The 25187-nt window shown below is 49.9% G+C and overlaps 1 protein-coding gene across 1 annotated transcript in view; it reads left to right on the top strand.

The window, feature by feature from the left end:
- Rab31 (RAB31, member RAS oncogene family) overlaps positions 1-25187 on the top strand; it is a 94626-nt gene that overhangs the window by 10815 nt on the left and 58624 nt on the right. Inside the window, exon 2 of the mRNA XM_051190886.1 lies at positions 23951-24030. Coding sequence (XP_051046843.1) covers positions 23951-24030 — 80 coding nt within the window. The remainder of the gene's footprint in view (positions 1-23950; positions 24031-25187) is intronic.

Genomic DNA, 25187 nt, shown 5'->3' with positions numbered 1-25187 from the left:
AACAGGGAACTCTTTCACTGTTTATAACAGCTTTTACATTGCTTTCCAAAGTGTTCAAAACAATTCTGTCAAGTCTTGAAAGCGTTTCTTGGATTGATTGTTGACACAGAGTATTGATTTGTAGTCCGTGCTGACCTAAAATTCACTGTTTTTTTAACCTCAGTCGTGTCCCCCCCCCCCCCAGTGCTGGAATTTCAGGTGTGAGGTATGCATATGACTCCTGCTTCCTGTTTCCTTTCCTCTTTAATGCATAGGAGAGTTCTGTCTGATTATATACCTGCACATCTGAAGAGGGCATCAGATCTCACTACAGATGGCTGTGAGCCACCAGGTGGGTGCTGGGAATTGAACTCAGGATCTCTGGAAGGACAGTTGGTGCTCTTAACCTCTGAGCCATCTCTCCAGCCTTTTAAGGTTCATCTAAGAGCAGGGTTTCTCTGTGCAACCCTCCATCCTGCTCTATAGATCAGGCGGACCTCAAACTCCAAGATCCACCTGCCTCTGCCTCCTGAGTGCTGGGATTAGGGGCGTGTGCCACCACCACCAGGCTGAGAACTGAAGCTTTAAACTGACTACCAATGATTGAGTCAGTTATGCCTGCATGATGAAGCTGCTACCAAAATCCAAAAGCAGCACAGGGCTCATAGTGTCTGGAGGGGCTTCCAGAACTTCCATACCTCCTTTCTCTTTTCTCATTTCTCACCCTGCACATCTCATGTGTACCTTACGATAAACCCCAACTCCTCATGATAAACCAACGAGTACTTCCCCCAAGTCCCGAGAGCTGCTAAAGTTAATCAAAGCTGGGTAGAAGGAGGTCATGGGACCTTTTGTTATAGCCCTCCAATCAGAAGAAAAATGTGTATACCCTTCACATTCTGCTTTTGAATCATCATAACACAACGTGAAAAACCGAAAGCCAGCGTCTGAGAACCCTGCCAGTGTTTAGTGCGTAGGGTACAGAACACAGACGATCCACAACCCCACGGATAGCCACTGTCCTCATCCCTTGTCTCTTTCAGCTCCTGTCTCCAGGAGGCCCTGCTTTCTTGGGTTCCCCGAGTCACCTGACTCGGGTTGTGGCCTGTGCAGGTTGGTTCTGTGTTTCAGGAGACGAGGGGCTGTGCTCAGGCTGGCACAGACGAAGATTGGACCAGCTGGGGGCTGAAATGTCACTAAGTCTGCCCAGAGTGCTTCCTCAGTAGTAGAACCTAATATCTGTGTCCCAGTGGGACAGATCTGTCCCCGTAAACAGATAGCATAGTCCAGCCCTGGAGTGACAGTAGTTACCAGCTGGCAGGCTCCTCCCCTGAGCATGCTCAGTAATGACGTCTGGTTCCCCATCAGTCTTATTAGCAAGATCAGGTGCTGATGGAACAGGCCTTGCATCCAAGCCTGTAGGGAGGGGCTAGCACGGAGTGCTGGCTGGGGTGGTTCCCCGTTCTGAAATGTGCAGGCCACTGCATTTGGTCAGTGGTGGGAAAGCATGTGAAGTGTGTAAAGCTGTGTTTTGTTCTTTTGGCTTTTTGAGAGGTCCACTACCCAGCTGCCAAATGAATCACCCACAGAGGCTTATTCTTAGTTATGAGTGCCTGGTCTTAACTGGCCTTGTTTCCAGCCAGCTTTTCTTATCCTAAATTAACCCATCTATGTTTTCCTCTAGGCTTTTATCTTATTTGCTCCTGTATATCTTACTTTCCGTCTTACTCTGTGGCTGGCTGGCTGGCCGGCCCCTAAAGTCCTCTCCTTGTTCTCCTGCTGCTACTCCTCTTCATTTCTCCTATTTATGCTCTCTGCCTGCCAGCCCTGCCCGTCCTTGCTCCTGCCTTGCTATTGGCCGTTCAGCTCTTTATTAGAACGGCAGGTGTTTTAGGCAGGCAAAGAATCATAGCAGCCCATCCTGTCCCCAGACCTGCATCAGCAGTATCAGGGCTTCCAGAAGCCCAGGCTCTCTTGATTAATTGCTCAGCCTAGAACTCCAGTCCTTACTATCTGCATGGAGGTGCCAGCTGAAGTCTCAAGTCCCACTCCATTTCCTGTGTCCCAGAGACGGTGTGGACAGCGCTCGGGATCCCGGGCAGCTGCCCACCGCAGCCTTGTTTCTCTGCCCTGCATCCTGGCTGCCATCTGCCATCCATCTGCAGCTTGCCTCTCTGTCAGTTTGCCCTCAGGCTTGGGACCATCCTTCTCTTAGGGACATAGGGACTTCATGTTGTAGTTTTCAGTGTTCCCCTGGGGGAATAAGGCCACTAATGTTTGAAACAGTGATCATTTGAAAGAACAAGCTAGAAAAGAGGGGTGGGAGGCAATAAAGTTGTTATTAAAAATTACATAGCCATATAAATAAAAGCAGCTGGATATTGGTGGCTCACGTCTTTAATCCCAGGACCCAGGAGGCAGAGGCAGGCGGATCTCTGTGAGTTCAAGGCCAGCCTGGTCTACAGAGTGAGTTCCAGGACTAGCCCCAAGCAAGACAGAGAAACCCTGCCAAATAAATAAATAAACAAACAAACAAAGAAAAGCAAATTTCTGCGTGTGTTCAGGGTGTAGAGGTAGAGTGTCCATCCAATGGGTTCAAAGCCCCTTGTTTGAGACCCATCATCACCATCATCAATATCAAAATTCTGTGTCTAATGCTCCTGTTGACAAAGTTAATTTGGCATCTGAATCCAGTTAATTTTCTGGAATGGGCCTAATTCTTTTTTGGGGGAGGGCGTTTTGAGACAGGGTTTCTCTGTGTTGTGGCCCTGGCTTTCCTGTTCTGGAACTCACTTTGTAGACCAGAGATCTACCTGCCTCTGCCTTCCGAGTGCTGGCACGCCTCACTACCACCTGCCCTAATTCTAACTGAAAAGAGAATTATCGGAAAACATGGAGGGGAAGAGATGTGTTGTTAGACGGGAGCAGATTGTAGCCTGGTTAGTGCCTACACTCACACCCGGCCCCCAGACGGTTGTAAGAAATCCAGTGTTGGTGTGCTGACTTTGGGCGTCACCCTGAGCCAGTGAAGGGGCTGTTTCACTGCAGGAAATCACTTAAACCAGAAAGGAAGCATTGCTCGTTGCCTCTAACCCTGAACAATCGTGAAGCGAAGGCTCCCTGGCCAGTTTCCCGGTGCTCAGAGAGCTGTTCACAGAGTGCCTCACGAGTGTCTTGGGAGAGGGCACTCCTTCCAGCCCACTAACCCCAACTCGTCCAGAGTGGCCAAGCTGGCCGAGTCCCGCATCTCCATTACACAGACCATCGGATCCGTGTGACAAATGGGAAGGTGTTTGCCTTTTATTTCCTTGTGAGTCCCACCTTGTTCCCTTCAGGTCCCTTCTGACCAGAGGCTGAAAAGACCAAACCCTTCTCTTCCATCTGCGAGTTAGCAGATGACCAGATGCTCTGGATGCGCTCTGAGAACAGCCCCCGAGGAGCTGAGATGGAGGGGGTGTGATTGTATGGGACAGACAGTGATCACGGTGGGTCCAGGTGCCATATGTTGGGCAGACGTCCCTCGACAGCCTGGTAGTGTGGTGTGGTTTTGGCTATGACCAACGCTCCAATTCCCCGGATATCTTGTGGGAATTTGATTGTTGAGGGGTTGGGGACCGAGCCCGGAGCCTAACGTGTGCCGGACAAATCCTCCACACTGAGCCATACTCCAGCCCTGCGCGTCCTCTCTGCACACACTTAGTGAGTCTTAGTTTTGTCTCTGGTTGCTGTGATAAGATACCCGGACAAAAGCAGCTCAAGAGAGAGAGGGCTTGTGTGGTTCCCAGGTCTGGCTCACACAGCTCTTCACTGCAGCGAAGTCAGTGCAGGAGAAAGGGAGCCGCTCACCTGACAACCCGGTCGGCAGCAGAGAGCGGTAGATGAGCGCATGCTTGCTTGCTTGCTCCCAACTCATTTTCTCCCAATTGTATCTCAATCAGAGAACTGTCCCCACTCAAAGTGGGTGGGTCTTCCTGTCCGTGGGTTCTGTCTGTTTCCGTTTCTGACCAGCACCAGTCAGGAAGTAGGCGGTATACAGATACATATAGTGTATATGCAACATGTGGTATATGATAATAAATAATATAAAGACACAAATCCATTAGCAATGTTTTTGTTTGTGAATTATATTTGTTTCTCCATTAGGTGCTTGGTTTATGGCAGGTAGATAATGCAGGTACTTATGTGTTACCACTAATGAGCAAGTTAGCATCATCTGCACTATAGCTCTTCCACAGAAATGTTGCTCCAAGGGGAAGCACATGTATTTATTATTCTGGTCATGGTCTAGCACCAGGTGTTACAGACAATCATTCATGGGTTGGTAATAGGTTGTCACAAAGGCAGAAAATTGCAGGCAAAACCAAGTTGTCCTATGCTGATTGCACAATCTCCAGCAGTTATGGCTGGCGATGTTGGCAGGGGCAGAAAACACTCTGCAAAGAAGGAACGTGGCAGAGGAGGACTCTAAATGGGTCAGAGGGTTCTAACAGACCCCCCCTCCCGCCGTGCTTCTTTTAATAAAAAGCTCTTGTTACTGAATGGTCATAAAAAAGAGTTTGTCTAACGGACAGGACCGGATTACCAAGAGCATGATTCTGGCAGGCACCCAGCCTGCTGGAATTTAAATGATGCTCGCTGCTGTGACAACCTATGGGACCCTTTCATGACGGGAGGCCCAGCTGCCTAGGGAGGTGCAGGTGTCACTTGGAAGGTGGCAGCCAGGAATATTTCCCTGGTCCAGTCCTGTTAGGAGTTGACAGTCTACCGGGCAGCTAAACATGGTTGGATGTGATGGTACTGGGAAGTGTATATTTGGTCTTAATCTCTGTGTTCTGACACCACCAAGGTTTAGGGCTCTTGAAACGCTTGTAGTCTCCAGAATGTTCTCTGACAGTGACGTGACCAATAAGTCACTAGTCACTTTTCACAGCAAAGACCAAGCAAGGCATGATGAAGAGATTTTTCGTTCTTACTCAGGACATCCGGGAGAGGGCGTGAAGGTTGACTTGGTCACCAGTGGCTAATGGTTTAATCAGATACACTTGTGCTTGGTGCAGTGACCTAAAGGTCACTCCCTAAAGGTTCAAAAGGTCAGCATTGGAGTGCTTGAAGACAGAAGAACTTTCGGAGGGAAGATTCCTGGAGGGGGGAGGGTGGGGGCGGGGCTTCCAGAGAGGGTGTGGCAGCACTGAGCTCTGCTCCCATACCTTACTCTCTTTTCATCTCTGTCGTGGTAGTATCTGTTGTAGTAGACTGGAACACAGACTTACGTTTTGCGGGCAGGTGAAGAGAATTTGAGGGGGTTCAGGGGAACCCCATAGATTTGTAGTTAGCTAGTCAGAAGCAGAGGGCACCCTCTGGACTGGGCCCTCAGCCTGGGTGTGTGGCATGGTCTCTGGGTAGATAGCATCAGAACAGAGCTGAATTACTAGAGACCAGCCAGTGCTTACCCTCTGTCTTACAGAATTATCAGAAGCCAGCCTGCAGAGTGCTTGGTGTCTGGCGTCATGTGTGGCCACAAAAACGGTCTGTTTTTTGTGGCAATATTATATAGTAGGGAAACTAAGAAAGAAAAAAATACTTTTCTAATCTACTGAGATATCACTATTACCAAGTAGGGACATTGGGAAGAACATTGGATTTTAAAAAATAGATTATATAATACCTGGTATAATGACGCGTTATATAAACAAATGCTGTAAATATGGATTTCACTGCTGTAAGAATTTGTAAGAAGCAGGTTTGGTAGCTTATAGCACTTGAGAAGCTAAGGCAGGAGGATTGCTGTGAGTTTGAGGCTAGCTTGGCCTACTGAGTAAGACTTTCCTAAAATAACAACAATCCCACAGAAACCAAAACCGACATAGAATCTGTAAGAACTCAAACACAGAGTCTGGGAGGAATCTGTCCTTTGTAAGGGAATAGCACCCAGCAAAAATAGGCCAGACAGTGTCAGGCACTGGAAAACAAGCTTGTGAGTTTCTTAGACTCCCTCCACTCCTTCCTTCTCTGATATGAGGCCTTGCCATGTTACCCAGGCTGGCCTCAAATTCCTGGGCTCAAAGGACTCTTGAGCCTTAGCGTCCCGGGCAGCAGCGATACAGCCTCACCAGCCTAGGCAACCACAGGAAGGCAGGTCTCAAACATGCTCCTCCTCTGTCATCTGGGTAGCCGTTCCAGTGGGGTCAGCACATTGCCCACACTCCCCTCTTGTCTGTCAAACCTTCACAGGCACCCTCCGTGGAAGGGAGACAGGGAAAGGGAGATTGGTTGGGTGACCAAGCACTTTTGTAAAACTCAAGGTTCCTGCCCTTGTAGGCAAGCATTGTGGGATTGCAGACCCCAGGGGCTCTTGAACATGCCTTAGGTTCCAAGAAGGACCTCGTTAGACCAGCTCTGCGCTACAGATGTGGAATAGATTGCTGCCGCAGACTCCGGGCTCTAAGAGTGGGAAGTCTAGTGGACTAGCCTTAACGTCCCGGATCCCAGCTCTACCTCTGGCTCTTCAAAGGGTTCTGACAAGGGTCCCCAGAGTTGCTGGATCAGCGAAGCAGCTCAGGGCACTGGGGAGACCCAGCGCAATGTCCCTCTTGTGACAATTTCTCAGCGCACACTCGACTGTTCCTCTCTAACCAGAGTGATAGATGGCTTCTGCTTCCCCGACACTTCTAGAAAAGCAAGTTCTGCTCAGAAACTTGATTTACTTTGCATGATTGCCCCAGGATGATATCACTTTACAGTAAAGACAGCCTCTTGAAATGCAAAGTCGAAACTTCCTTCCATTTATGGGTGAATGGTTGACTAGCAGTGATTCCCATTGTCAGCTCTCACCTTCTACTGGGCTCACCCTGCCGATGGCCGGTGGCCGATGGCCACCACACTGATGGGGTTAACTAAGCAGGGTTCCTTGGGAAGTGATATTGACAGTGGCTGCAGTGGGCACTGTGGTAGTACAGTCTTCTGACTGGTAGCTGGTGACCCTGAGTGCATAGGCCTGGTCTCTGCTGTGTAGGAGAGCCTGCCCCTGGCAGGTTCTTTGCCGAGGAAGACGCCAGATCCTCTGGGAAGTCATTCTCAGTATGCATGAGAGGGCTGACACTGGGCGCTCCTGGGATGGAACGAAGTTCCAGAATTGGACAACCAAGATAAAACCGTCACAAGGATAGAAGGATGGAGGCTTGGCTCCCAGCTACAGGCCTCCTGTCAGAGGCAGCCTGTCCGCGTGAGAAGGGCCCTGAGCATCAGCCTCCCCTCTCTGGATTGCGCTCACCAGCTCACCATGCATATTCAAATAGTGACTGTGTACTGCTGGCTTTCTGAGCCATAGAAGGCTGCGCGGTCAATCCCAGGTGCCCTGACTTCTCCTGCAGCCCCAGAAGTCTTCATGGACCAGCTTGCTGGAGATGATGAGGACTTACCTCCTTTTTCCCATCGGGCTCTTTTGTGTCTTTCGTGGGTAGACCTTATGCCATAGTCATTGTCCACGGGCATCCGTCCTCGTCCTGTACAGCAGGGTGACTGGAGGCCTAGGAGAAGGGATTAAGTTGGTGTATTTCCAAGGTGACTACCAGCCTGCGTGCACAGAGGGAACTCTGAGCTAGGGACCATTCCCTCTGTGTTGCTCAGCCCCTTTTCTAGCCCGAATTGTCTGTCAGAAGAAGAGTTCACATCATCGCAGCCCAGGCCAGACTTCACTGAAAGTGGCTTTCCAAACAGGCTCTTTGATGGGGTTAGGTAAGTGTCTTCTGGAGACAGCCGGGCTGGGTGGTAATGCTGTACATTGCAGAACCACTGGCCCCTGCGGGCTGCCATTACCAGCCTTCCACTCTGTTCAGCAAACCCACCTGGACACAGATGTGCTCCTGGGAGGAGGAACAGTAGACCCTGAAGGATACCGGAAGTTTCCAGGGCCCTTAAGGACACGCTATGCATTTTTTCCATGGTTCTTTCTTTTTGCCTTCTAAAATGTGTTTATTTATAGATGTTGTAGACGTCAATAGTCCTCACTTAAGAAGCAATCTGATACTGAGGTGGCACACGCCTTTAGTCCCAGCACTCAGGAGGCAGAGGGAGGGGGAATCTCTGTGAGCTGGAGGCCAGCCTGCTCTTTATAGTGAGCTTCCGGACAGCCCTGACTAAATAGAGAGACCATGTCTCAAAAAAACGAAATAAGAAGAAATAAATAATATAAATTAAAAAACAAGTGATCTGGTCAGGCCTGATGCCACAGGCCTGCCATTTCAGCTGCTGCAGAGGCTGCGGGCAGTAGAATCCCAAGTATAAGGCTAGCCTGGGCTATGTAGTGAGTCTTGTCTCAGAAATGAAAAGGGCCCCATGCAGCTCAGTTGGTAGAGCACTTGTCCACCAGCCGTGAGAACTAGTGTTCAAATCACAGCAGCAGGAAACAGAACAGGGCCCGTGTTATCTTAAATAACTGAGTGTTTAAGGCCGTGTGAAGGTTAGGCCCTGCGTTTCTCAGCCAGGACGGCTAGTTCCCACGGAGGGAGCGGCTGGAGTAACCCTTACCACAGCTCCTGCTGATACAGATGTGGGGACAGTAAGGTTCCCCAGCCCGGATGCACTTCCTGCTCCCAGCTGCTCTAGGGTGTCTGCTCAGCGACTTGCAAAACCAGTAGTGTTACTCATCGCTGACACTCTGTGAGTCAAAGGGGCCTTGACACGGCCCATCTGCAGGCCTCATCTGCATCTTTTCCCTTGTGGTCCTAGCCCCGCCCCCCGCCCCGCCCCGCCCCGCCCCACCGTGGCCCACCGTTCTTTAATCACTGCAGCTCTCAGTTTTACTAGTGAAGTCACTGGCTCTGCAAATTCCTTTCCTTGTGCACACCTTTGGTTTTCCTCCCTTTATTTTTCACGTCACATTGATAGGAAATTTAATCTCTTCTCCGTGCTTGTATGGGCTGTATACACTCATGCGACAGTGTGTGTTTGGAGATCAGATGGCATCCTGAGGGAGTTGGCTCTCTCCTTCCACCTTGTGGGTCCCAAGAATCTAACTCAGGTTTTCAGGCTCGGCCACAGCATCTTTACCAGCTGAGCCATCTTGTAGGACATGTGGAACAAGATGAAAATGTTTTATTTATTGTCTACAGTGGGGAAATTCATTGTGCCGATACACTGTTCAACATGCCTGGTCACTCTCGTCTCAACGAGCATCCATGTAAGTCATTAGCAACACAAAGTCATTATTATTTGTATTTAATAATAATAATAATAATAATAAAGAATAAGTTGGCAATGACTAAAACGAACTTCTCAAATCTAGGAAAAGCCAGTTTTGTGTTTGTAATTTTATTTTCTATCCATTTGTTTTGTTTTGTTTTGAGACAGGGTTTCTCTGTATTGCTTTGGAGCCTGTCCTGGAACTCGCTCTGTAGAACAGGCTGGACTCGAACTCACAGAGATCCACCTGCCTTTGCCTCCCGAGTGCTGGGATTAAAGGTGTGAGCCACCAATTCCTGGCTTTTATATCATTTCTTTACTTGATAAATTATGCTTTGACCACCTGTTTTGTTTTTTTAAATATATATATGTATATATATATAATTAAAAACTTAAAAAAATTCTTTTTGAAGATGGGGTTTCTCTGTGTTAACAACCCTTTGTAGACCAGGCTGGCTTCCAAATTATAAAGATTCACCTGCCTCTGCTTCTCAAGTGCTGAGATTAATGGCATGTACCACCATACCTGTCATGACCACCTGTTTTAATGGATTGTGACATCCCAATTTTTCACTAGTAATGAGTTGGCACATGTTTTTAACCCCAGGCAGAGAGGCTGGTGGATCTTTGAAATCAAGGCTATTCTATCTACAGATGGAGTTCCAGGACAGCTAGGGCTACACAGATAAACCCTGTCTTGAAAAGCTAGAGGGCGGGGGGAGGGAGGGGAAGAAGAGAAATTGCATCAGAGCCATAACTGGCAGAGAGATTAAATCGGTGATGAGAAACCTCCCAGAGAGCAGGTCAGGGCAGATGGTCTGTTCGAAAGTTCAAGTGATTAAAGAAGGATATCAGCAGGCTTCTCAGATTCTTCCAGAAGAACAGAGCAAGAAGAAACACATCCTAACTTGCCTTATTGAGGTCAGTGTTACCCTGACACTCCAGCCTGAAACAGAGATGCAAGGAGACTACAGACAAGCATCCCTTGCTGTATAGTGTGTGTATACAAAAATCATTGGCAGAATAATAGCAAACAGAACCCTACCGATATTAAAAAGATTTTCACTAAGGCCAAGTAGGATTTAGCCAAGGAAGTTAAAGATACACTGGAAGCTAACAAACAAAACAAAACAAACAAAACCTAAGAACATCTAACTAAGGCTAGGCAATGGTGGTGTGCACCTTTAGACCCAGCACTCGGGAGGCAGGGGCAGGCGGATCTCTGTGAGTCCGAGGCCAGCCTGGTCTACAGAGTGAGTTCCTAGACAGCCAGGACTACACAGAGAAACCCTGTCTCAAAAACCAAACAACAGCAACAATAACAAAAAAGCACTTGTAAGTAAATGGAGCTATATCCTTGTTCATGGAATAGAAGAGCTAATGTGTTTTGACAATGATTCTACCTAGAGTAGTCTACAGAGGCAGTACTATTACTACCAAAGTGGAAAAGTCATCCCCTCTCTGCAGAAGTAGAATTTACACTTTCAGAGACGAGGTGAGGTACAGTCAGATGGCATAGAGAATGAAGAAGAGGGTTTGAGGTCTCACACTTCCCTTTTTTTCTTTCTTTTTGGGTTTTTTTTTTTGTTGTTGTTCTTTTATTTTGTTTTTCAAGACAGGGTTTCCCTGTGTGGCTTTGGAGCCTGTCCTGGAACTAGCTCTGTAGACCAGGCTGGCCTCAAACTCACAGATCCACCTGCCTCTGCCTCCTGAGTGCTGGGACTAAAGGCGTGTGCCACCAATGCCTGGCTACATTTCCTAATTTTAAAGCTTATTGCAAACCTACACTAATCACAACAAAATGGTGTTAACGTAAAGATAAGTCACTGACCAATGGAATAGAATTGAGATTTCAGAAATTAACCCTCCTCCGGTAGTTGACTGACTTTTGGCAAGGGTATCACAAATCATCCAGTACCAAAAATAGTCTCTGTCACAACGATACTGGGAAAATGAATATCATGAGTTTTAATTGGGCCTTATATTAGTCAGGTTTCTTTAGAGGAACAGGAAATGTAGGATGAATCTCTATATAGAGAGAAAGGGGATTTATTAGGATGGTTTACAGGCTGAGGTCCTGCTAGCCCAGTAGTGACTGTCTACAATGGGAAGTCTGGTAATCCAGTACTGTTCAGTCTTCCAGCTGGATGTCTCAGCTGGCCTTGTATGGGCTGGAATCCCTAAGAAGTAGGCTCTAATGGCAGTGAGTAAATAGTCTTGCCATCCAGAACAAGGGCAAGCAGGCAGAGAGAGCCAGCCTCCTCCTTCCTGTCCTCACACAGGCTGCCAGCAGAAGTGTGGCCAGATAACAGGTCCATCTTCCCACCTCAGAAGAGCTGGGTTAAAGATGGGTTTTCCCACTTTTAATTAAGAAAAATCCCTCACAGGTGTAGGAGGCCACTTGGATTTCAGTTAATTCTAGATATAGTCCAGTTGACAGCCAAGTATGACCATCATAGACCCTTCTTCATCCTGCATATAAACAGTAACTCAAGGTGCTGGAGAGATGGGCTCAGTGGTGGAGAGTGTCTGGTGATCTTCCAGAGGACCTGGGTTTGGGACTCACTACCTGCCTGTAACTCCAGCTCCGATGGGTCTGACACAGTGCTCTAGACTCTGAGGGTACAGGCACACACATGTGCACACACACCCACGTTATAAACCACAATAATAAAACAATTTTAAAAAGTAGTAACTGAAGGAATTGGTAGAGGGGAAGAGCATGATCAGAATGTAGTATATGGAAACATTTTTAAGTTAAAATAGCTCGAAAGGAATCAAATAGCTCAATATAAGAGCAAAGGTCTATAAAACTTGTAATGGAAAAGTATAGGGTGGAATATTCCCGACCTTGGATTTGGCAGTGGATTCTTAGGTAACACAATAAAAATATGAATCACTAAAGAAAAATGCATAAGCCTAACAACAGTCAAGTAAAGAGCTTATGTGCATAACAGGGTAATAGCAGCAATAGGAAAATGCAGTCAGGATGGAGGGAAACGGTTAACAGCTCAGCTCAAATGTGTGGGGTCTGTGGGGGTCTGTGGGGTGTCTGTGTGGGGTCTGTGGGGGTCTGTGTGGGGGTCTGTGGGGGTCTGTGTGGGGTCTGTGGGGGTCTGTGGGGGTCTGTGGGGTCTGTGGGGGTCTGTGGGGTCTGGGGGGGGTCTGTGGGGTCTGTGTGGGGGTCTGTGGGGTCTGTGGGGGTCTGTGGGGGTGTGTGGGGTCTGTGGGGGTCTGTGTGGAGGTCTATGGGGGTCTGTGGGGTCTGTGGGGAGTCTGTGGGGGTCTGTGGGGGTCTGTGGGGGTCTGTGGGGGTCTGTGGGGTCTGTGGGGGTCTGTGGGATCTGGGGTCTGTGTGGGGGTCTGGGGGGTGTCTGTGTGGGGGTCTGTGGGATCTGGGGTCTGTGGGGGTCTGTGTGGGGGTCTGTGGGGGTCTGTGTGGGGGTCTGTGGGATCTGGGGTCTGTGGGGGTCTGTGTGGGGGTCTGTGTGGGGGTCTGTGGGGGTCTGTGTGGGGGTCTGTGGGATCTGGGGTCTGTGGGGGTCTGTGTGGGGGTCTGGGGGATCTGGGGTCTGTGGGGGTCTGTGTGGGGGTCTGGGGGATCTGGGGTCTGTGGGGGTCTGTGTGGGGTCTGGGGGATCTGGGGTCTGTGGGGGTCTGTGTGGGGGTCTGGGGGATCTGGGGTCTGTGGGGGTCTGTGTGGGGGTCTGTGGGGGTCTGTGTGGGGGTCTGTGTGGGGGTCTGTGGGGGTCTGTGTGGGGGTCTGGGGGATCTGGGGTCTGTGTGGGGGTCTGTGGGGGTCTGTGTGGGGGTCTGGGGGATCTGGGGTCTGTGTGGGTCTGTGTGGGGGTCTGGGGGATCTGGGGGATCTGGGGTCTGTGGGGGTCTGTGTGGGGGTCTGTGTGGGGGTCTGGGGGTGTCTGTGTGGGGATCTGTGGGATCTGGGGTCTGTGTGGGCCTGTGTGGGGGTCTGGGGGTGTCTGTGTGGGGATCTGGGGTCTGTGGGGGTCTGTGTGGGGGTCTGTGGGGGTCTGTGGGGGTCTGTGGGGGTCTGGGGGGTCTGTGTGGGGGATCTGGGGTCTGTGGGATCTGGGGTCTGTGGGGGTCTGTGTGGGGGTCTGTGGGATCTGGGGTCTGTGGGGGTCTGTGTGGGGGTCTGGGGGGGTCTGTGTGGGGGTCTGTGGGGGTCTGTGTGGGGGTCTGTGGGGGTCTGTGGGGTCTGTGTGGGTCTGTGTGGGGGTCTGGGGGGGTCTGTGTGGGGGTCTGGGGGGGTCTGTGGGGTCTGTGGGGGTCTGTGTGGGGGTCTGTGGGGGTCTGTGGGGTCTGGGGGGGTCTGTGGGGGTCTGTGTGGGGGTCTGTGTGGGGGTCTGGGGGGGTCTGGGGGGTCTGGGGGATCTGGGGGATCTGGGGTCTGTGGGGGTCTGTGGGGGTCTGTGTGGAGGTCTATGGGGGTCTGTGGGGTCTGTGGGGAGTCTGTGGGGGTCTGTGGGGGTCTGTGTGGGGGTCTGGGGGGGGTCTGTGGGGGTCTGTGGAGGAGCTGTTTCATGTTCGTGTGCTTGTCATCGTATGCAGCGCCATTTTTAAGATAAACCTGTCATACAGCGTTGCACATGGCAGATTTCCCTTCACACATGCTGGAGCTCTTGTCCACCATTGAGCCCCTGGAGATTAGCTTTGCTCCTCTGAATGGCCGAGGCCGAGGCTACCCCCTCAGGACTAGCAGCTGATGAGCCTTTGCCAGCATATTTTGTTTAACCTCCACACAATCAAGGGGGCAAGGATTCCTCTCGCCCTGTTTATACAGACCAGAGCGCCCAGGAACAGGGATGAGCTCTAAATCTTGGGTGTCTGCTCCAAGACCCTGCACCTTTGAACTGTGTGTGTATGTGTTTAAAATTTATTTTTGTTTTCTATACCAATATTATCAGGCTCTTTCCTGAAAGATGCATCTCTGGGACACCCTGGATCTAGATTCTATGGCAGATGCCTCTCTGCTTCTTCTGTTAAACTTGGTAACAAAACCCTCCCCAAGAGCAGCTCCAGATCTGGACCTATCAAGCTGAAATAGGGTGAATGTAATTTGGTATTCGTTTCTGTACCATGAATAGCTGACTGCTCTGTGCCATGCTGAGACAAGACATGTTTGTTTCTGGAGGATGCTGTGGGGTTGGGCCAAAGGACCCCATCCCATCCCCTCTGGCTAGTATCCCTGTCGTGAACACACACACACACACACACACACACACACACACACACACACACACACGCCTCTGTGTCTTTGTGTCTCTGTATGAGGGGATTGCAGGTGTGGTCTAGGCTCAGCTTCTGTCTTCTCTTCACCCTGTGTTAGTGTCTCTCTGGAAACCGAGCTCCCTAGGGTAGAATTCCGGTAGCCAGCTGACAAGCAAGCCTCACCTGAGCGGGTTGGGGGCGATCTATTTGGGGAGTTTGGGGAGATGTGAGTATTTGAGGTAGAGATCTCCTGGCCAAGGTGCTCTGGTTTTGTGAGGGACTGAAACAGAATGCCCCGGATGCATAGAGCCTCTGTGTTCCAACTGTGGGTGAGGAGGGGACATCAGTTCCCTGCTTGGAATCTAGCATGAAGAAGAAATGCAGTTTAAAACCTCAAGCTCCGAACTTTCTTCTGTGCTCAGCAGAATAGCTGGGTGCACCCTGGCTGACCCTGGTGTCCGTGGCCACATGGTTTCCTATTTAGAGCCACTTAATGGGAATGTGTGTTCATGGAGAAGGACCCTGGACGCTTGGATTTGCTGCGACTCTGGGAACTCCTCCTGGGGTAATGATCCATGTTCTGGAGAGAGACTGTCAGTTGCATGCATAGAGGGAGGGCACTGGGCACAGGTCCCTCTGCATGTGTTTGCGGATGACAGACTGGCGCAGAGTTTGTGCTAGTTTGGGTGAGAAGCCTGATTCATGGGTAAGGAGGCCAACTTCCCAAATCTGCTGTTCAGGCGAGGCAATCGGAGTGGGCAGAGAAGAGATGTGTGCAGAGTTCAGGGAAGGCCTCACAGCTTTCTTGGCCCCTGGAGTTGGCCAAGCCACTAACTGAAGAAACAGACTTCCTCTGGTATGTCTGACCAAATCATCATCTGTAAACTGGCTAGGTTGCCTCAATTAACCACAGTCTTCCTGACTGTTTGGGAGAGAACTGGGAGCAAACGGAAACATCCTCCACTTGGAAACCGGAATGTGGCTGCTGTGGCTCCTACAGCAGGTCACTTTCTTAGCCCATCCAATTATCTTCCATTCTCCCCCATCACACCGATCATGCTCCTATAAAGCTGGAGTGTAGACAGGCATATTTTCTGGTAGATGAACGGCGCGTATAACTTTGTGTAACTTAAGCTCTGCAGCTTCCATTAAGTTCACTGAAGCAATGCCCCCAAACCATGACCTTGGCTCCCAGTGCTAGACAAACACCCACCCCGGCACGAGGCGGCGTCACATGATCGCGTCTGATGCTTTTGGCAGAAGACGGTGACTGAAGCTGGCAAAGCCTCCACACCAGACTGTAGCGAACTTTGCCAGGCTTCACATGTGAGCTTTTCTCTAAGTAGGGGAAGTGATTTTCGGGGCATAGATTACATTAACAGTCAGATGACAAGCTTTTACGTGTGTGGGTGTGGTGGACGTTAGACACCCCAAAGTCCATTTCTAACATCCCAGGGATGACCAAGGAGACACGTGTTTGCTTGGGATGGAGATAGGAAAGGGAGGGAGCGGACTCCAGCGCTCTCCATATGTAGCTGTGCCCTGGATGTGAACAGAGTTGAATTTTGCCATCAGTTTTTTTCTAACAGGCGAAGCGCCACACAGGATCTTGGGGTGCTGTGACTCCGGTTTAACCATGAGTGGGTTAATAGGCTGTCTACTTCAGAAGGGAAAGAGGGAAAGCATTACGCTTTGGGTGTGAAATGTCTTCCACGGGATCATGTGTTTGAATGTTTAGTTTCCAGCTGGTACACTGTTCGGGGAAACTGTGAGCCATTAGGAGGTGGCACCTACTTGGGCAGTGGGCCTTGAGGTTTTACAGCCCACGCTCACTTCGATCGACTCTCTGGTTCCCTGATGAGTAGAACCAGAAGCATTCATTGTGTTCCTGCGCTCAGGACCGCGACTGCCCCTGCTGCTGGCCCTTCCTGACCACGACAGAGTGGACCTTTAAACTGTAAGCCAATGAAACCCTTCCTCCCTTGGGTGACAAATTTGGTCAACAAGACCTGCAACAACAAGGGAAATGCAGTGCAGGTGGCGTGTTGAGAGCCAGGGTAGTGGCTGTGGGCACAGCCCCAGGAAGAACCAGACATTTGCAGGTCACTGTATTAGGCTTTGGACAGAGCGGGTGGGTGGTTCAAGAGGACACTGAGACATATTTCCATGGACAGAGAAGTTTATCGGAAGAATTGTTAATGCCATAGACAGACAGGCAGACAGACAGACACACACACACACACACACACACACACACAGAGAGAGAGAGAGAGAGAGAGAGAGAGAGAGAGAGAGAGAGAGAGAGAGAGAGAGGCAGCAGCATGGCACGGGCTCCAAGGACAGTTTAGATCCCAGCACCAGAGGCAGACAGTACGGTGGCAGGCATCTCTGCAGAGACACAGAGCCCGTGTGTCAGGGGACGGAGTCTCTCTTTATATATTTGGGGTGGGGGATGTTCACAGCAAGGGTCTTTGGCCAGCCTCTCTGATTCTTGTGGAGAGCAAGTGGGGAGCAAGATGTGGCACTTGAGATGTCAGGGTGTCCGCCAACCTGCCAGCTCCCACAGCAGGATGCCTGTCCGTGCCCGGGAGAGACTCCAGCAGAGGCTGGGTCCTGACTCCGCGTCCTCACACATTGCTTGTCTGAGACTCTGCTGTTCAGCATTTCCCCCAAAGCCCTTTGGGATCCAGTGTAAAAGCATCTTTTATGAGGTGTTAATAGGATGACCTGAAGATCCCAGATGAAGGAGCACCACCTATCTCCTCAGCCCCGCTGGGAGCACCATCCCCACGGGCGGTCCTGCTCACTGCCCTTCTGCTGGATGGAGGATGCCCCTGTGCAGGGAGGACAGGCCGGGTGGCTTGTGTTGGATGCCTTGCTGAGTCACGGTGTATGGAAATAGTAGCAAACGAAGGAAAGTTTTCTGCTGAAATGAAAAGGCACTTAATCCAACAGCACAGCGGCTCTCAGGGAACCGTGCCAATGCCAACTCAAAGCAGCCCTTTCAATCTATTGCTCTGGGAGCTCCTCTCCAGTTTCTCTGCTTTCAATCTACCGCTCTGGGATCTCCTCTCAAGACTTGCTCTTTGAATTACTGTGCGTGGGGTGGCTTGTCGTGCGTGCTGACTTCATTTGTTGACTTTAGGTTATCCACTGGTGTCGAATGGTACCAATTTTGTCAGATATGCAATATCACAGTTTTCCTTCCTTGTAGTCCAAAGAGCAGACCTCTGTGGAACATTCCACATTTAACACCTGTCCAAAGGGCAGGGTGTCTTCAGTCCCCAGCCGGGTTGCCGTCCTTCCCTGAGGCTGTTGCGTGAGTAAACATGCCGCCTATGGGTGGAGTTGGTGCTTCATAGATGCTCTCTATTAACAGCTGCAGTAGTCACACGCCGCTGCCGAACCAGTCCCCCCTCCACGTAACAAAACGACACGTTCTTGTTTCCTCACAGTTTCCGTGTGAACCGTGAGAACCCTCCTGGTCAGGGTCTCTTACAAAGTCGCAATCTGGCGTCAGCAGGGACCGCAGCCACGCCACGGTGGGCCTAGAGAGTGTCTGCTTCCGCATTCCATCTGAGGTGGCTGACAGAATGTAGTCCCCTGTGGCGTGTGGCCGGCCTGCTCTGGGGTCTCTCAGTTTCCCATCTCGTCTTGGTCCTTGTGTGACAGCTTGCTTCATTTCGATGAGCAAGGCCTGGTGAGGGCAAAGGGGAGCGTGGGGAGAGGGCAGCCACGCTCCTCAGAAGGGACAAGGGACAACGTTGGTGTGCCCCAAGGAACAAGTCATCAGTCAAAGTGTACACTGTGAGTCCCAGCACTTGGGGACCCCTGGGAGCCATTTTGCAGCTGCCACCACAATTGTGCTCACTTTCACTATCACTGCAATTCAGGAGGAATAAAGGCTGTATTGAAAAACAGCAACAACAAAAACCACCACCAAACCATGTAACATCGAAGCCTTGATGCCTGGTAAAGCAGGCATTCTCTATGATCAGGGTGTCCTCTGAGGACCGGGGCTTGAGGCTTTTCTTCCTCGTTTGCTGGGTGACTTGTCTTCCTCAATCAAGAGCTTCTGAAGAAAGGAAAACTCACAGAGGTTGGTTCCTTTGGCACACCGCCCCCAAAGGGAAATCTGTGTTGTCTTACTCCTTTGTTTTAACACGGAATACTTTCAAAGACTCACTAGATTAACCGAAGTTTCTGTTTAGCTTCGCAGAGCTTGCACGTTGCAGCAAACTGCTCTCTGAAAGTGACCGGATGCAGCGAGGGCTATTCTAAGAAAAACAAGAAGTGAAGCAATCAAACGTCCTCTCCTTCCTCACTCAGAATTGTCCTTGTTCTTTCCTTCAGTTATCTGAGGAGTGAGGGTGAGGAGGGAGTGGGGTCCCGGGCATGGGGCCTGCAAACGAAGTCCCTGTACTTACGAGGCTGGGCAGAGGAGTCATGAGTTAGAGGCCAGCCTGGGCTACACATAGTGAGACCCCCGTCTCAAAGATAAAAGCAGATCAAGTCCCCCCCCCCCCAGTCTATAAAAGTGGGTTAAAATATACAACTGAAAAAACTATAATTGATATTTGGACATTGCGCGTGGGCCCCTCATCCTGTTAGGTGTATCTGTAGGGAGGATTGGAAGGGAAGTCAAAGGGAAGTCTCCAGAATGGAGTTCAGAAAAGGGAAGGGTAACGAAGAGAACAAGGTATGCGCAACGGATCTTTTCTTTTCTCTTAATTGAAATATCTTGAGTCCCAGAATATAAAGTATTTTATAAGGTAGAAGTAATATTTAGGGTCCAAGGGTATATCTCAATGGTTAGTGCTTGGGGTCCTGAATTCCATCTCAAACATCACACATGCACATAATACATGTATACAGGTGCACACCTGCATGCATACACATGCACACAGGGGCTCACACACACACACACACACACATACACACACACACACACACACACACACACACCGCTGAAGAGATGCTGGCCGATCCTTTTTCATATAAATTTCATATAAAATGTTTAGCTTGGTGCCTGGGGCTTTATATGTTGTCAGCAAATACTCGCTTTCCTCTTGCCAGTCTAATAATTTTACCCACCCCTGCTCCTATGTAATATTGGCATTATGATCCTGGAGTCCAAACTGACTGGGCCTCTGTTTCCTCCCAGTCCTGGGAATCTCAGCTCCTTCTAAAGACTTGGAAGTCTAGGTTTAGTTTGGTAGAAGTTGCCTTTGGAATGAGAGTTTTCCCATGGGCTAATGTTGCTAGTGGATTCAGGTCCCCTGCAGAGCGCTGTAGTCCAGCGGCAATGCGGGAAACCAGCCAGGGCCACTCCGGCTGACCAGCTCCCAATCCCTGCCATGGCTCCTCTGTCACATTGAAGTCTGCTGTGTCGTGTCCTCACTGCGGGAACCAGGACTTAACTTTTCCGCCCCCACCCTCACACTGCTGGCCTGCATAGGGTATCCCTGCGTAGATGGACCGATGGATTTGTGCCACCTGCCCTCTGGAGGGAGGGGCCTCAGTGGTGACCCGGCACTGGCAGAAATGATGCCAAGTCTGAATCTTGACTTGTTTTCTAATGAGAGAATTACTCCAAGTGCATGTTAAGACTCCGAGCAGTTTCCGGATGTGAGGATTGTGGACAATACCATCTTTCTCCCCTTCACCAAGGGCTGCTGGGGGGAGGGGGGCTCTAAGGAAATGCCATCTGTGGGCTGGGTGCTTGGGTCCCCTGTGACTAAGACTTCCTACAAGTAACAAGGCTTAGAGTCCAAATATTGCTTCAGTGAATGGCAATAGAATAATTAATGCGAGATTCCTCGCTGTATGGTTTTGAGACCAGAGGGCTGCTTGAATTCCCAGGTTCTCCCAGAGGGGCCATGGTGTCCCAACTCACTTCTGATGGCTCCCAACTCATGATGATTTGACTTAAATTTCACCTCCATGTGAAAGTACAACCACATAGCCTTTCTGTTTCCTACTCTACAGGAGATACTCAGTATTTTATTATAAAATGGCTCCTGTTAGAAGATTTTGTCAGCCAGGTGTTGGTGGCACAAGCATTTAATCCCAGCTCTGGCTGTCCTGGAACTCACTCTGTAGACAGGGCTGGCCTCAAACTCACAGAGATCCACTGCCTCTGCCTTCCGAGTGCTGGGATTAAAGGCATGTGCTTGGCTGGGAGATTACTTTAGCCTTAAGGAAGGTCTGACAGGGACGCGGAACATCTGCTTCTGACTTTCCCAAGTGGCTGGCTGTGTGACCTTAAGGAAGTCACACAAGCTTCCGCTTTTGCAAAATCAGAGGATTAGACAAGATGGTCTGTGATAGTCTCAAAATACAGAATGGAAAAACTATACGTAGACAAGCTTCCATTAGCATCATCACTAAGTACGGTGGGCAGCAAGGACCTATGCTTTCTGCTCTCTGTCTTTTTGTTTTTTTGAGACAGGGTTTCTCTGTAGCTCTGGCCGTCCTGGAACTCACTCTGTAGACTAGGCTGATCCTCCTGCCTCTGCCTCTCGAGTGCTGAGATTTCTCTGTCCTTTTTAATGGATTTTTTTTCTTTCTAAACCAGTTGGCTCTGTTTTCTCCTGCTTTCTATTTCTGTTTCCATGTGTGGCAGCCAGGACTCAATAGTCTTTTCCTCCATGAATGTAGTCACTGGTCCAGTTGTTTCTCTGGGCCCATCCCAGTCGGGTTCTGGCAGGAAAAGGAGGTCCAGCCAGTAGGTGAACATGTCTGCCCCTCGTGGTCATCCGTAGAACAACAGTTCCCAGAAGATAGTGCCCACAAGTCCCAGAGCTGGGCAGCTCCTTCACCTGTCAGCAGTCAGAGAAAATTTTTGGCCCTATTCTTTACAAGACATCCTATTTTCTAGCCAAATTAAAATGAATATATTTTGTTGTATTTTGCCTATGAAATACATAAGCGGTAGATATTAAGTCAAACCGTGAAAGTCAGACGAGACAAGTAGTGTACGTGTGACAGGTATCCGGAAACACTTGAGTGGACTTGCTACTCGAGCGCGCCAGGAGAGCCGGCATTTCACCTGGGCCGTCTATAGAAGGCAAGCAGTGGCTCAGTGGTTGTAAGATGGTAGTTTGAGGGCTGGCCTTCAGGCAGGCTCTCCTGGGCTGAGCTGGGGACTGGGGGCACTGAATGTGTGCTCTCCGGATGAGCATCACAGCTGAGAAGATGCAGCATCTGTCCTGGCTGGTGCATGGTGGGGCGGAGTCACCCTGAGAGTCACGACAGAGAGTATAAGAAAGGAAGACCGTGGGCCAGGAGAGCTGTGGGCATTCCCAAGAGGCAGTTTTAGGATAGAGTGGGGTGGGCCTGGGCGTGACCCGAATCACGAGGGTGGGGAGGGCCATGTGGAGAGTCTGCTCCAGAGCCCTAGGTGCTGGGGTTGGACACTGGCAAGCACCTCAGAGTAAGCAGACACTCTCTGCTGTACACCCACAACTTCCCCGGGACCCCCACAGGCTAGGAAGGGTAGCCTGCCATCTACACCAAAGCAGTGTGCAAACCAGGGAGGTACTGACTACCAGTGGGGTCGAGCCTACTATCCGGACAGAGAAGGCAGGACTTTGGAAGTGCTTATTGGATGAGTGAAGAATGAATACATGAATGGGAGATCCCTGAGAAAGAGTGCTTAAACCGTGAACCCTGCCGTACAAAGAGAGAGAGAAGAAACGGACCTGGGGACCTCACCCTGCCCTTGTCGCAGCTCCCAGGGGACAGTTGTTTCCGGGAGGGATGCTTGCAGCATGGGGTGCTCTGCCTTCCTGGGCAGGGCAGGGCAGGGCAGGGCAGGGCAGGGCAGGGCAGGGCACTGTAGCTGTGTGGTTTCTGTTTCTCTGGGGTGGCATGGATGAAGAAATTCTTCTGTAGGAAGGGCTTAAAACAGCTGACGAGGGTACATGAGCTGTGGCTCGGAGGGTGGCGAGGGGGCCTGGGCCAGGCCAAGGCAGCAGGCATTGATTAGAATCTTACATTTTTAAAAATTAATTAATATTTTCCCTTGCTCTGGCTTGTTCCACCCTCCCCTCCCTCGTGATTCGGGTCATGCCCAGGCCCACCCCACTCTATCCTAAAACTGCCTCTTGGGAATGCCCACAGCTCTCCTGGCCCACGGTCTTCCTTTCTTATACTCTCTGTCGTGACTCTCAGGGTGACTCCGCCCCACCACACACCAAGCCACGACAGATGCTGCATCTTCTCAGCTGTGATGCTCATAGTAAATGAATAAATAAACAAGGGAATGAACAAACAGGGTCACATTTCTAACACGAGGGTCACATGTACTATTCATACATCTCTAAGGTATCTGGGTTAGTCAGCTTTTCGTTCCTATGGAAAAATGCCTGTCGGGTGGTGGTGGCGCACACCTTTAATCCCAGCACTCGGGAGGCAGAGGCAAGCGGATCTCTGTGAGTTCGAGGCCAGCCTGGTCTGCAGAGCGAGTTCCAGGACAGCCTCCAAAGCCACAGAGAAACCCTGTCTCAAGAACAAAACAAAAACAAACAAACCAAAGATGCCCATGCCAAGCAGTTCAAAGCAGGGAAGGTTTATTTTGTCTCGTAGCTTCAGTCCATAGCGTGTTGAAAACTCTGGGGTTGTTGGCTGGAGCACACAATGCCCTTTAATTGGGAGACCCTGGAGTCTGTATTTGTGGGGTGTCCCCCTCTACCCAAAGAGGGCTTTGCCTAAGCTTCTGTAGCCTCTTGCTCCGTCTGCCTGATGTCTTAAGTCCTGGCTTCCTGAGGGCCTCTCTGTGACAGACACCTGTTTCTCCACCCTCCACCGCCTGCTGCTTCCTGAGCAGGAGCAGACTTGCTGCTGCCTGCTGGGCTTCTCAGGCCTGAGCTGTCTCTCCAGACGCTGCCGGTGTCATCTGTCTGGGCTTTGCCTTTGTGAATTTGCGTCTGTTGTTCCCTAAACCACTTTGCAAGGGTTTAGGAGGGAAGTGAACACACTTGTCTGCGTTTGATTTCCCTTGTGTAAGGGATCCCTGTCTTGGCCAGCCTTAAAGAACTGTTTAGTCAAGAACGATCTAACATGAGATCTTTACTGACGTCAACAGATCCGGAGGCTGTGTCCAGTCATCACGTTCTGAGGCGATGCTGGAAATGGGGGGATTGGAATTCAGAGGTCTTCCAGGGACCTAGAGAGACTGATTAACCTGACAATATGACTTTCAAAACAAAACAAAACAAACAACAACCCAGGTCTCTTTCTAACAACACGGCAGGATGCCACACATCTTATCTAGACCCTTCCTCTGTTCTCGGACTCTGGAATCATATGCATTATGAACATGCTAACTGCCGCATGTATGTGAGATGTGTTTTTAAACTTGCTTTTTTGCCACGCTTGTTTCTTCTTATGAAAGAAGTGCATTTACATTATAGAATGTTCTAGTAGGAAATGGTGGACGTCCTTTTCTGCTTCTGCATCCAGCTCTGCCGCTGTGCCCTCTTGTCACGAGTCACGAGCGTGTCCCTTTCTGGTCAGAGATGTGGGTTCTCATGGACATGCTTTCATTCTCTTCTAGGACACGGGGGTCGGGAAATCAAGCATCGTGTGCCGGTTTGTTCAGGACCACTTTGACCACAACATCAGCCCCACCATCGGGTGAGTGACAGTGTGTCTCTCTTTTGACATCATCACTTCTCTTTAGGGCAAACATTTCCAACTCTGGAAATTTAGGGCTACTCTTGCCAATTTTTTTTTTCCCCCTTGCCAACTTTCTTCCTCTTGAAGGACAGGACTGTTTTCTTGCCTATCAAGACCATGGACCTGGAAAGCAGGTTGCCTTTATCTCCGGATGGGAGATGGTGTGCATTATCAGCTCCTTCCTGGTGGGTGGCCTGGTTTTAATCCCCGCAAAAGTTGACCACTGTAGATTGGAATAATCTAATGCCCCCTCCCTGTAGCTTAAGTTTACTGTGATGACACAGTTTCTGATGGTTGTGATGCCTTATGGGAGCTGCTCTACTTTCTGCCTACGTTGCTCCTCAGTGTCTTCTGGTGTGTGCTCAAGAATATGTAAGGCTTTTCCTGACATAGTTAACTTGCCTCACATTTTCTCTTTTGGAACTTTGAGAAGCTGTTTCTAAGCTCTTGTTCCAGAAAAAACAAAACAAAACAAAAAAAAACAAACAAACAAACAAAAAAAAAAACCAAAAGAAAAAACAAAATAAAAAACCAAAAAAACGAGGCTACCAGGAATACTTCCTAAGTAAACCATAGACTTAGTGGAGGGTAATGAAAATGGAATTCTTAATTTCGAAAGGCTTGATAGATTACCCATACCAAAGCGTGTTAACTCAGTGAGCCAGAATTCTGGCCTGAGGACTCTTTTTTTTTTTTAAGATTTTTATGGCACTTTCAAAAACTTAAGCCCACGCATCAGTTATTTTCTTTCTACAGTAAACAAATAGCTGACAAGGAGGAGAGGTTTTTTTGGCTTACGGTTGCCAGGGTTCAGTCCATGGCTGCTTGGCTTCGTGCGTGGGCTTGGACAGAAAACACCATGGCAGTGGCTAGTAGCGTCTAAGGGCATGGCCTCTGTGACCCCCTCCCTCCACCCAGACCTCACTTCCTACTTTCTATTCATGCTATCACGTTATTAACCCTTCAAAGGATCACCCAGTCAGAGTCATCATGACCTAGCAGTTTCTGGGAATGCCCTCATGGCCACACCCATGGCCACACCCACATGCCAGATGTGTTCCATCACTCTCTTAGGTGTCTCTCCACCACACCCAACATTGAAGAAGTGAGAGACT

This window comes from Phodopus roborovskii, unplaced genomic scaffold, assembly GCF_943737965.1.
Source record: "Phodopus roborovskii unplaced genomic scaffold, PHOROB, whole genome shotgun sequence".
NCBI classification, from domain to species: Eukaryota; Metazoa; Chordata; class Mammalia; order Rodentia; family Cricetidae; genus Phodopus; species Phodopus roborovskii.
Note: the sequence above shows the minus strand (reverse complement) of the source record. Positions and strands in the feature narration are given on the sequence as shown.